This window comes from Coptis chinensis, chromosome 7 (assembly GCF_015680905.1).
Source record: "Coptis chinensis isolate HL-2020 chromosome 7, ASM1568090v1, whole genome shotgun sequence".
Classification (NCBI taxonomy): domain Eukaryota; kingdom Viridiplantae; phylum Streptophyta; class Magnoliopsida; order Ranunculales; family Ranunculaceae; genus Coptis; species Coptis chinensis.
Genome location: NC_141462.1, coordinates 31,625,729 through 31,639,061, shown reverse-complemented (window position 1 = coordinate 31,639,061; position 13,333 = coordinate 31,625,729). Strand labels below are relative to the sequence as shown.

The window sequence follows — 13,333 nt, the reverse complement described above, 5'->3', positions numbered from 1 at the left end:
TCGGGGATGGCATGAGATCGATGTTAAGCGACATCGGAGAACAAGAGTTTTGAGATGGAGAGATTTCACACAGGAAATGCCGTGCATAGAATCTCAATTACAGAGAGGTTGTGATGGGGTTTTCTATGCTCCAACTACAGAAGGTGGAGGATGATGGTTGTGGAAATTCTGTGTGAAAGCACCGTTGGTGGAGAAAGAAGGAAATCGTTGAGATACTCTGATGAGATGGATTCTATTGTAGGAACATTAAAGTAAATGGGGTGACTTTGTTCAGCAGTTGTTCTTCAAGAAGAACGAGAAAACACTTCCCAAAACCATTAGTATTCCAGAGGATATGAATTTGTGTTTTCTTGGTTTGTTCACTCAGGGCATCAGATTTGGGGGCTACGCAGATGGTACCCTGGGCATCAAAGTACTAACACTATCAAGGCACCCAACTCTTCCTGTAGAGTATAAGGAGACCGTCCCCTGGGTGAATATCTGCTCGAATGGTTCCTTAATGAATGTCGAGCGGTGGTCAAAAGAAGTGTTAAGTACCTCAATTGTGGCTAATACAGACTGATTGTGGGTTAAGCGATTGGTGAATGGGGTTTTGTGGAAGTGTCAATCTTAAAGTTCTCGAGGATGGCTGGGTGTTAGTTCTTCAATCCGATGACATGGCGGTGAGGATTACTTGTATGGCTCCATTGCAACCTCAAGGCGGCACCCTAACCTTTCAAATATGGAGATCCGAACTCAATGCATATGACCAATCTCTATTGAAAGCTTTCACCGGATGGGTTGCCTTCAAATGTATACCTCTTCACCGGAAAACAGAGGAGGTGGTCAAGCTCCTAACAAAGAAGTGCGAAGCATGGAGAAGGACTGATTTGCATAGTTGGAGGACATCTCAATTTCCACAATTGAAGCTGAAATTGATGGGATTCAATTGGGAAAACCCCTAGAGTTTTTATGCTTGGTAATAGCTACACCTATTCAGTGGTGGTAGATGTGGAAGTTCAAAACAGTATAGACAACTTACTACTACCGTACTGGCATGATCAGTTGTGCCTTGTCAGGCAAAATGCCAGCATGGAAGCTGAAGTTGACAAGGTGCAAACGTGCAGTCCTTGAGTAAACCACCTGGATTTGTGGTGGTTCCTAATGTGTTGGATGATGTGGTACAAGGAGAAAGGACTGTTCAAATTCAAATTTGGACTATACGTTGGCACTTGGTAGAACTGGCTTGGGTGGGATGTAGTTGGCGGAAGCAGTGGTGTTTGAGCATCAGAATAAGCAAGTGAGGTCTCAGAGGGGGAGTCCTCACTTGCATTAATAGACGGATATATAACCCCCTTTCTAACTTTAGTCAATGAGCATAGCCTAGAAGATACTGAGCTAGATGTACCTGGTCAAAGCCCATACTGTGTAGCAGAGTTCATTACTGATCCACCAATTTCTCCGAGTCGGGAGTAGAGTGAGAGGGCTGCCCCAAGTTGTTCTAAGCCTCAAACTTGTAGAGGAGCAAGGCCCAAAAGGTAATCAATGCCTGTATACCTGGGTATGGACCTTTGAGAGCTAAATTCTCACTTGTTTAGTAGTAGAAGACCCTGGAGGAAACATAGAATCCAGGGCCAGAGTAGGAGTGGCTTTAGCCATAGACCTTGGACCAAACCCAATAGGCACTGACTTGAATACCGTCCAGGTGTACTCTGTTCCTAAACTGAATTTAAAGCTCAGCTCTTTCCTCTTCTAAAATTAGATTCAACCAGAGCCCACCCCTGCCTGGCCACAACAACAGCACACCAGCGCTAAGCTTTAAATCCTCATCTCATAAAGGAATGGTAGTGAGGTAATCAATGATACTTCAGTGGATCAAGTGTTTAGTGGGACCTCATCAAGTGGATCAGGTGTAAGGTGATATCTATTACAAAACGTATAGGGATTCCATACATTATGGGATTCGATGTAATAGAAAACTTTTTGTTCAACTTGAAGCATCAAAGTAAGATTCAAAAGAATTGGATGAAAGATAAACAAGTTGTAGAAGAGGGATTAGACGACAACTCTTTTATCAGTGAGAGTGGGGATAACTCTTCTAAAGACGATTGAGATCGTTTTTTGGAATGTGAGGGGAATGGGGAATGAAGACGTGCAACAACAGCATTGAGAGAATTATTAAAAGGAGAAAAGTAGAAGCTACTCTCATTTAAGAGACCAAAAGAATGTCCAGAATATGGATTTGCTCGAAGGTACATGGAATTGGCTCTCAGTTCCAGCTTTGGGGAGGTCTGGTGGTATCATTGTCACATGGAATTCGGAATTCATGACTGTGGTAGATAGTTTGGTTGGTGCTTATGCCCTCTCTGTTATCTGTTCTTTGAAGGACATAAAGTTTAAGTGGTTGTCTTGCTGCTGTTTATGGGCCAAGTCGGGATTCTAAAGAACAATTTTGGGAGGAACTTGGCGATAATAGAGCTTGTTCATGTCTTCCTTGGTGCATGAGCGTGGACTTCAATATAAACCTAATTTGTTCATGAAAATAAAGGTGATGATTACATTAATGGGTCGATGAGAAAATTTACCCATTTTAAATCAGACATGAGCTTGTAGATTTCTAGGCAGGGTGGACATGCTCTTTTCACATGGTGGATACTTGTACAATGAAAATGCTAGACATGCTTCTAGTCTCCATCGATTGGGATGAGCATTTCTACAATGTGAGGGAGCTCGCTGCCTCGCTCCAATGTTGGATGATCAAGCCATCATGTTGGAATGTGAGGTAGAGAAATGACCCTCCTTGCAGGTTCAAAATCGTGTTGCGGGAGGAGCCTACTCTTATTCCTCTAATGCAAGAATGGTGGGAATCTTTTTCTTACGATGGCGGGCCGAGCGAAGTGTGGTGGAGAAAGCTGAAAGAACTAAAAGTCTCAATTAGAAACAAGTGTAATATCAACGTTTGTGGTAGGGTGGACAAGAAGATTGTAGGGAAGGTGGATGCCATCGATAAACTCGATAAGGAGGAAGACTTAGAATTGGTGGGGAACGAATTGGTGGATAGGGTGAAAGTTGGAGGCACATGAAGAGATAAATGGGATGACAGTACTAGTTATGTTTACTGGTTGGCTTGTATCGGAAACTGATTTATCAGCATAAACAAGATGATCATAGAATGGCACAATTACTGGTGATAAAGGCAATATTAAAAATCACACGTTAGAATACCAGATTACCAGTGCTCTTTGTATTCTAACAATGATCTCACCAGGCCCGTTCTTGATGGGATGGGCTTTGAAAGGTTGTCGGTTGATTACAAAGCAAGGGTGGAAAGTAATAGTGATGAAAATGAAATTCTTGTCACTCTCAAACATCTCAGTGGGGAAAAGTCCTCAGGGTCTGACAGTTTCGCGATAGTTTTTAGAGGAAATGTTGGCACTTTATGGGAAGCGACATTATGGAAGTCGTACGATTTCTAAGATTATGGATTTGTATATTAGCGAGTGAAAACTATTTTTATCCTGCTCATCCCAAAGAAGGAAGGAGTTCTGTGTATTGGAGACTATAGATCTAAGTTACATTGCGGATCCGACACGGATACAAAGTGTCTAACTTAACACGGCGAGATATAAAAAATTGAGGTACATTAAATATGATGTGTGTCCATGTGTGTCTAACACGAACACGTGGATACGTATCCGACACGGATTTTTTTTTTGAAGTATGGCATGTCCATATAATATAGCTATAGACCAAACAGCTTGATTGGTGGAGTTTATAAGCTATAGTGTTATAGTGTTGGTAACAAGAATCAGGGTGTTACGTGTTCTTATTTCCTCATACCAAGGAGCCTTTGTAACGGAGCGTCAAATACTGGATGGGGTCTTGATTGCAAATGAGTGCATTGACACGAGAGAGACTGAGAATTCCAGGAGTTCTTTGTAAAGTTGACATAGCTGCGATTACGACAATGTCAACTGCAATTTCATGGGATATATGTTAAGAAGGATCGGTTGTAGTGACTTATGGCACAAATGGATCCGAACCAACATTTCGACAGCTAGTTATTCCGTTAAGATAGAGGGTTCTCTTACTTATTTTTTTAGAAGCAAGAAAGGTCTAAGGCAAGGAAACCCAATATATCCTTTTGTTTATTATCGTGATGGATGGGCAAACTAGAAGGGTTGAGAGAGCAAAATCCTTAGATCTGTTGTGTGGTTTTAGGGCATCAAATACTCAGGAAAAGCAATGCAAAAAGCTATAGATATGTTAACAAGTTGGAAGCATCCTATTATGTTTTGGAGAAAACTGATATATTGACAAAGGGTTTCATTTCTATTTATAAAACAGGAGTTTTAGCTAGCTTAGCGGTTTTGGAATGAGGAAACCAAAGATGAGGGTTCCAAAAGGTCAAGAAAAAGGACATAAGAATGCCTGCAAACGTTGCTTTCTTTTTTCGTTCCCCACAGACGGCGCCAAATATTGTATCACCCTCTCTCTCTCTCTCTCTCTCTCTCTCTTTCACCTGTCCTTTCATCTCCCGGCTTCCCTTTCTCCACATGACGTCTCTGTGTAGCATACCTACTAGTCCGCAGCATGATTCCATGCCACTCGACTTCGCTTCTTATCTTGTTCTAGGGCCAATCTACCATTGACTTTTCATACCCCCGGTTTAGGTCGCCACAGTACCCACAAGTTTTGGATACGTTATTGGAAGACAGAGTAAGAGCTGAAATTTGGCGTTTTTGTCACTGGAACTTGGAAGCATGATGTTTTCAACTTGTACTTGGCATTATCATATGCATTCACTAGGACCGTGCGACGACTTAATTAGTTAGTTGTGGTCTGTCATACCCATACATATATCACAATGTCAAGCGGATGTTTTTTTTGGATTAATTAGCTGATTAGATATAATTAGCCAGTGAGCTACTTGAACTTATGCTCGATCTAAAATGTTGAGGTTTCTGTCCTGTAGGGATTTGACTAGCTAACATTTTCTTCTTTCTTCTTGTGCAATTCCAGACTAATGCTTTCCACTTCTAGTCAATGGGGAGCATGGTGACCAAATTAAGTGTACCTGCTGACTGGAAAGGTCGGTGCACATGTGGTTTTATTTCTGTATCCTTCCCCCTAACTCCCCGTTTTTGCATTCCCTTTACCAAAGACACCCTAACAATTTTTTGTTTTGTTTTTCTTTTGCAGAGTGGCAGATTTATATGGTGCTGTTGGGACTCTTTCTGGCGTCAGCTATCTTGTTTTATATTTTCTTTCAGAATTCAGACTCATTCTGGAATTTTCCTCTTGGACATCAATCCGCTAGACCCAAGTTTGAAGCTGTTTTGTTGATCCCCATTCAGAGGATCAGAATGTCTGGGGGCCTTTGACCTTTAGATATGCGACATTAAACAAAGATTGAAACTATTGCCGCTGATCCCCAGTTTTCAGTGGATCAGAATATCGCCTGTGGGTGGGTGGTTAGATGTGCTATAAAAAGGGATCTTCTTTGCATGCAACCTTCGTCGGACACACACACACTGTGTGTGTGTGTGGGGGGGGTTAACTGTTAACCCTTGTTACTTTGTTCACATATATGCTGATCTTTGTTCAGATGCTGGTCATTTGATTACAACGAATACAACACCTTTGTAATAGCAACTTTGAAGTGGTAGACCCGAGCAAGTTGTTTTCAGTGGACTGGTGCATGATTGACTTTAGGATGTCTACAGATTGATTAGGTGCTGAATCACAAAATCCTATCCCCTACCATCTATTTCTGTTCATGCATCTTGTGGTTTGATATAATGCAATGTAAACTCTGTTGTCCTACAACATTCGTTTGTCGGCAGGGAATCTTTTTTGAAGAAATCCTGTTGTGAATTAAAAATAAATGCTTATCAGTTAACTTGAATTTCAGGCAGCGAAGCATTTCGTAGGCAGTATGAGCAGAAATTTTCTTGGATCGCAAGCAACAAAATAAAGAGAGAGAAGGTAGAGTGGAGGAAGAAGACTAGAGAGAGTGGGAGTCCCCCCCAACCGACCAGTGTTTGCAATTGGCTTGGCTTGAGCTGTTTTAAGGCAACCTTGGTCTAGCCACGAGGAATGAGTTTAGTCATTCAGATCTTGGCTATCTAGTGGCTGCCCATATGAGGGAAATTATGTGTCAAAATATGTATGTCCCTTGATGAACCCGACCCAAAACTATATATGGAATTCATTGTTGGCTTGTTGCTTTACAGTTTACACTCCCAAACTCTCTCTCCTCACTTATCGGACACTAGTACTTAATGGCTAATTTTAATGGGAGTAGGGCAATTACCAAATCAAATTACGGAAAATCCTTAGATCGCTACCAATTGGTCAAAAAGGAATACGCGAATTGCAAAATATTTAGAGATGTATAAACAGCCTAATTGGAGAAAAATGATTGTTAGTACTGGAGAGGTACGTACAGCATGGTTATGGAAGTAGATTACAGGTCCCTGGTGTTGTACTGTTGTGCTTCTTAACTTTGCCCAAGTTACGTTGCCTCATTTTGGTACGGCTTTAGCAACTGTAATTTTCTCATTTGGACTTTTGTTTAGTGTGAGCTGAGTCCCTCCCTCACGCATAAGTGTTAAGTGAGAAAGCTGCCCGCGTCCTACTTTCTATACATACATATGATACATTAAAGAAGTTCTAGCTTGTGAAAACAAAACAAAAGAAAATCCGATTCCACATAGATGACATAATAAGCTAAGATGATTACAAGGTAAAACGTCACATTTGACAAACAAAATTGAAAGAGAGACACAACAGTGCATGAGTATGCGCATTAACGCAATGATAGTGGGCTGGACCCTTTAAAGTTCAAGTTTTCCATTTTTTTTCATGGGATTCCCACTTGGTAATGTGGAGAGCCTTTTTGTCTAATGCTAAAACGCTGTGCTAATTGTCGTGTAAAACGTTGAGATTTTTTCAACGTACGTAAAGATATATTGTGCTAATTGTTGGACCACTCGAGAAGAAGAACTGGGCTAATTGTGGACCAGTCGAGAAGAAGAATCTAGGTGGCGCACTTGGATAATGAAGAACTCGATCAGTTGACACACTTAGATGTTGGACTGGAGGATATTTACAACCACCAATTGAAACAATGGATGTATTAGCTTGCTAGGTGAGTAGGTGACCAACTGATGAAAAGGAAAAAAAGGAAAACATCCAAAGTGATGTCGGATAGAATGATGATGATGTCAACACCCTTTTTTTTAAAACAACGATTCTTTGTTTTCCAATTTTAGGTTAAATAGTAGCAAATTAATCAGTTAATCGTTGAGTTAGTTCTTCAAAAATATACTAATAATATAGAGCTTGATAACATTAGATATTGATGGCTTGATTACTAGGGGCAGTGGCGGAGCCAGGAATGCAAGTGAGGGTGAGCCACCCATAAACCAAGTATAAAAAAAAACAATACACTAATTTTTTTTTAACTAAAAATTCAAACCCGATCACAAAACAAGTATATTTCGAACATAAAAAAATCATATAAAATAATTACAATAAGTATAATATATAAAAAAATAAGAAAAGAAAAAATAATTCAATCTAAACAAATACTTATTCATAGTTGTTCTCTACGGCTTCTTTTTGTCATCTTTCTTCATCTTTTGGGCGTTACAAGATCAACTCGATATCAATCTTTATCAAAACTTCATTTTCAATGTATATTATTAAACAATCATTCAACCATTCATCCACCATCCGATTGTTGTTGTTTTGGTAGAAGAGTATAAGACTTAAATTTTAATATAAAGTAATAGAGAGTGGAGGAGAGGAGAAGTAGAGTATGTTAGGGGTTTTTTTTTCTAGTTGTTTTTTTTAAATAGATACAAGATGAATTCTGTTTGGGTTTATATATGGGTTGATAAAAACGAGATAAATAGGAGCACAAATACTATTGGGTTTTCTATTAGCTTTTTTGGTACTGTTGTTTTTTTCGCAAACCAAATAAACAAGTCAAATCTGTACATCAAGTACAACACCCATCACATGACATCTAACACATCCTTTTTGTTTCCCTCAGCACATGCCACCTATTTTTTTTTGCTTCCTTATCACTTGATTGATCACTTCAGATAGCTCCTTTGTACAGTTGCTTTTAGGTTCTTCCTTGAGATTCCTAATTTGTGATGATTTCTCTTTGAAAAATCAAAGAGGAATCTGAGACTCTTCACAAGCAGCTTCTTCCTTTTTGTTTCCCTCAGCACATGCCACCTATTTTTTTTTGCTTCCTTATCACTTGGTTGATCACTTCAGATAGCTCCTTTGTACAGTTGCTTTTAGGTTCTTCCTTGAGATTCCTAATTTGTGATGATTTCTCTTTGAAAAATCAAAGAGGAATCTGAGACTCTTCACAAGCAGCTTCTTGAGAAGGAGATTGACATGAATGTGTTTCTACAAAAGCACAAGAAGCTTCGAAAGGGCGTATCACAAGCAGGCACTCGTTCATCTTGCTGCGAAATCATCTTCTGGTTGAGGCTATCAAGTATCAACTGTATGATATATAAAAAATATCATTCTCAACAGTAACATTCTTGTCTCATCCATATCGCACCACCCAACTTCTTGACATTTGAGCTGATAAAATTAGAACAATCTACAGTTCTTTTTGTATTTTTTCTTTGTTGTTTATATATTTTTTTTGTCTTTCCATTTTTCACTCCGATTTGTTAGTCGTCATAAACATGTTGCTTTGTCTGCCCCCCTTGGAACTTCGGATGGTGGCGAGACTTTATGAACTTCGGATGGTCACTAATAGCTACGTTTTTTTTTTTTTTGGTTAAGGTGAGGGTACGCCAGGGTGTACCCTGGGCCCCCCTGGCTCCGCCACTGACTAGGGGTACTCTGTCTGTACATGGTCAAGGGTCTATAAATACTAGGTCGTCCATTTTATTTTTTGCTCGCCAATCCTCATACAAACTCTCAAATTTCAAAAAAAATTGTGTTCAAATGACAGAATACAAATTTAAGTTTTCAATACTAAGCCTTCCATGGCTGCTCATGTTCCTTGTAAGTTGTGTGTATGCAACCATAACACCAAGACTTGGTGTCGTTGAGCGAACACCAACGAAAAATCTCAATGCTAAACTTGCTCGTGCTTCCAAGGGTCGTCTTAAGACCTTTTACTACGCGCAAACACTTGATCACTTCAACTACAGACCAGATAGCTACACTACATTTCAGCAGAGGTACATGATGAACTCAAAACATTGGGCAGGGGCAAATACTAGTTCCCCAATCTTAGTCTATTTCGGAGCAGAAGCTCCTATAGACAATGATGTAGAAAATGTCGGGTTCCTCAATAGTTATGCACCTGAACTCAATGCACTCATAGTTTTTATAGAGGTATAAATTTCAAAACAAATATGAAAAGTTTCAATGAGATAAATAGTATATATTATTCAGTTGGATATGGCAGTGATGGCACTTCCAATCATATCCAAATTACTTCTATTTTACAGCATCGTTACTACGGAAAATCAATGCCCTTTGGATCGTTTGAGGAGGCTTATAGTAACACAAGCACCCTTGGATACTTTAACTCTGCTCAAGCACTAGCAGATTATGCCGAAGTGCTTGTAAGTTTAAAGAAAAACTTATCAGCTGAAAGTTCCCCTGTCATTGTCATTGGAGGATCTTACGGTGGAAGTAAGTGTCTACGAGTTTTCCAACAAAATATTTTCAGTAACATTAGTTATTAGTTAATTATTACTATTTATCATTGACTACTTTTACAGTGTTGGCATCATGGTTTCGCTTAAAATATCCCCATATTGGCTTGGGTGCACTAGCATCTTCAGCACCTATTCTTTACTTCGAAGGTTTAACACCCCATGAACAATATTATTTGATTGCGACAAAGGACTACAAGGTATGGCACATTTTAGTTGCATCATATTATTCTGATTTTTTTTAGGATCTAAAATGTGCTAATTATATATGGAGAATTCAGGAAGCTAGCATGAATTGCTATAATACCATACGACAGTCGTGGTCAAAAATTGACAAAATTGCTTCCAAATCAGACGGTCTTTCACTCCTTAGCCAGAAGTTCAAAATTTGCAAGTAATTCCATTCATCAGATTTTCCATTTTTTGTCTTGATGTAGTTGTTATTTTGCTTTTGGTCACTGATTGATTAACCTTTTGAGTTACATTTTGTTGTTAAGCCCCATAAATGCTTCTTCTGAGCTCAAAGATCAGTTGGAACGTATGTATACTAGTGCTGCTCAGTATGATAAACCTCCTATCTATCCCGTTAAAATGATATGCGACGCCATCGATGTAGCTTCAAAACGGACTACTGATATTCTTTCTAGGATTCTTGCTGGTGTTGTCGCCTTTAAGGGGAATAAAAAGTGCTACGACCTTAACCAAATAATCACTGAAGCAGACCTAGGTTGGAGATGGCAGGTAATTTGTAAATAATACGCTCTATTCGTGATGGTTAAAGTAGAATATTTTAAATGTGTTTCACTCATAGTTTGTGATTTCGACGGAATTTTCATAATTCTGTCGAATATTTCGGTTTTTGAGAAATTTGAAATTCCAGATTAAAAGTCGAAAATACATCAATTTTGGAATGTATTCGGAATATAGCCGAATAAGATCCGGAATTCCAATTTTTTTATTTTGACTTTTTCGGAATTCCAGAGATTCCGAAATCTCAATCTTCATTTCTCAAAAACCGAAAAAGTTTACTTTCTCAAAAACCGACGAATTTTTCGGTTTAAACTTTCACTACACCTGAATCGTCATTTGAGATGTATAGAAGATTCCTACAATGGACTATAACATTAATTTCAAACAAAAGCTGAAAAGAATTTATTTAAATGAAACATTAGTAATTAAGAACAAATATTAGCTTGTAATTCACCCTGTATAAGCCTACGAATCGAATGGATTCCAAGACTCCAGCCACATAGTAATCTAGTTCTTTATATTCTCTTGATATCTATACAAACTTATGGATGGTGTTCTAACCATTTTGTTTGGGTGTCTCAATTAAGACTTGTACTGATTTAGTGATTCCAATGGGACGTGAGCACGACAACACTATGTTCCCGATATCACCCTTCATTCTAAAAGATTTGACTGAATCATGCCAAGCAGTTTTCGGGGTTGATGTCACCCCAAGACCACATTGGATTGTAACTGAGTTTGGTGGGCATGTAAGTTAAATTCCTGATGTTCATACATTTTTATGAATGAATTAACATTAGACGCAAGCCCCACTCGTACATTCAATCATTCATTTGTTGTTTGAATGAAAGTACAACATGTTTACTTTCAATCAAAACTGCAGGGTATAAAAAACGTCCTGAAAAAATTTGGTAGCAACATTATATTTTCAAATGGACTGAGGGATCCTTACAGCGGCGGAGGGTAATCCACATACATACAATTTCACTATTTTCTTCTCTATCCACTGTTTTCTACAGCTTGCATTCTTTGACTGTTTTTTTTTTTTTTTTTTTGGTTAACAGGGTATTACAGAACATATCAAATAGTGTGGTAGCCATACTAACAACTAATGGTATGTCTCTTCCACAGTTGCACCTTATGATTGCAATAATTTGCATGTCAGTTAAACTGACAGTAGCTACAGAAGACAAAATGATCAAATGGACTAATAATTTGAGCATAATGTTCAGGATCTCACACATTAGATTTACTTACTCCATCAAAAGATGATCCAAAATGGTTAGTCGGGATGCGAGCTTCTGAGATCAGCATCGTGAAGGGTTGGATTGCAGAGTACTATGCAATGCTCAGAAGTTGAGAAAAACGATTAATGGTGTAGTTTTGTGTCTTGGTGCTCTATTTGATTATCAAATAAGTTTGAATATATTAATCTTTGACACAAGGCGGCATATTGGCTAGACGATTATCAAAATGTTGCTATGTTTACAAAATTCGTTTCTAATGGCCTGTTTGTTCTGAAAGAAATGCTAAGAAAAGAAAAGGAAAAGAGGTGTGGTCCATCTTTTTCATAGTTTTTTTGTTGTTTGTTTTCCCTTGAAAATGAAATACTGCTTTCCGTGCGGAAACAAAACTAGGGAAATGGAAATGGTTTTGAGTCCATGGTCCAGACCTAAAAAATTTAGGAAAAGGAAAGGAAAAAAAAAAAAAAAAACAACACAATTTATTTTCCTTTCCACAGTTTACCAAACAGACATAATTTTAAAATTGTTTCCATTCCATCCCATTTCTTTCCTTTCCATAGTGGACCACTTATTTCCTTTCATTTCCATTAGTTAAAATTTAACCAACAAGGCCTAATATCAGCAAGAAGAGCATAAGACGTTTAGTTTATTTGCATATATAAACCAATTACAATAATAAATGTAATCATCTAAAAAGTGTTGGAATCTCTTGTGTATTTCAAATTACTAGTGAGTGTGTGCAAAGTGGAGGAGAAGAACATAGAGTCTTTTATCCACTTTTGTGCATAGAAGATAGTCTCACATTGGTTATCCACCACTAACATAACAAGTATATGAGCTGACTTCCTCTACCATAAGGGCGTGCCCTTATGGTACAAATGCTTTTGTGTTAGGAGGGAGGACTCACACACACGCACCCGCCCGATGATAGGCTTCCTTCCCTGTTTTGGAAACTGACCTATAAACAAGATTGTGCGTCCATATGGAGACACCAATACTCAATAGAGAAATAGATCTCGCACACTTCTAAACCTAGCCACTGCTGCTTCTTCTTCTTATCTTCTTACTGTTAGCCGCCAGAGAGAGTTATATCGTCGTTCTAGAGAGTAGTCTGTTCGAGTGCAAATCAGACTACTGTAACCATTGTATCATGTGAGGAGAAGACGCCTTGGTTGTCTCTTGTTACTGTTGTCCTCGTCTCTTTATTGTTTTCTTTATTTGCATCCAACAAAAGTAAATAAAAAAAATTCACTAATACGATAATTTTTGTGCATCTTTAGAAACACTATGAATATTATGGGTGTTTGTTGCACGGACTATGTGGGGGCATTAGTTGAGTTAACAATTTCAAATTATTTATTAGCTTTGGATTTGGTGATCAAGAACACCTGCATGAGACCAACAAATTAAAGGGTAAATTTCTGATTCGGCCATGATAATGTCAATGTGTTCCCAATTCGGCCACAAAATGCAACTCAGCGCATTTTGTCAGCAACTTTTTGCACTGAGTTGCTGACAATGGCCGGATTAAGAACAAAATGACATTATCATGGCCGAATCAAGAATTTACCCCAAATTAAATGACATGCTAACTTTTGCATTAGATAGCAATGAAGTGAGTGGTGTATAGTATTTTGGTTAAATTTGTCC

The 13,333-nt window shown here is 38.5% G+C and overlaps 1 protein-coding gene across 1 annotated transcript; it reads left to right on the top strand.

The window, feature by feature from the left end:
• Nucleotides 1-8,903: 8,903 nt before the first annotated feature.
• Nucleotides 8,904-12,010, top strand: LOC147487131 (uncharacterized). The gene is made up of 9 exons (XM_086573457.1): nt 8,904-9,363; nt 9,480-9,666; nt 9,756-9,889; nt 9,971-10,083; nt 10,187-10,430; nt 11,027-11,188; nt 11,323-11,402; nt 11,504-11,553; nt 11,672-12,010. The coding sequence occupies exons 1-9, from the start codon at nt 8,968-8,970 to the stop codon at nt 11,797-11,799; spliced, it is 1,494 nt and encodes a 497-aa protein (XP_086429583.1). The 5' UTR covers nt 8,904-8,967; the 3' UTR covers nt 11,800-12,010.
• Nucleotides 12,011-13,333: the final 1,323 nt, after the last annotated feature.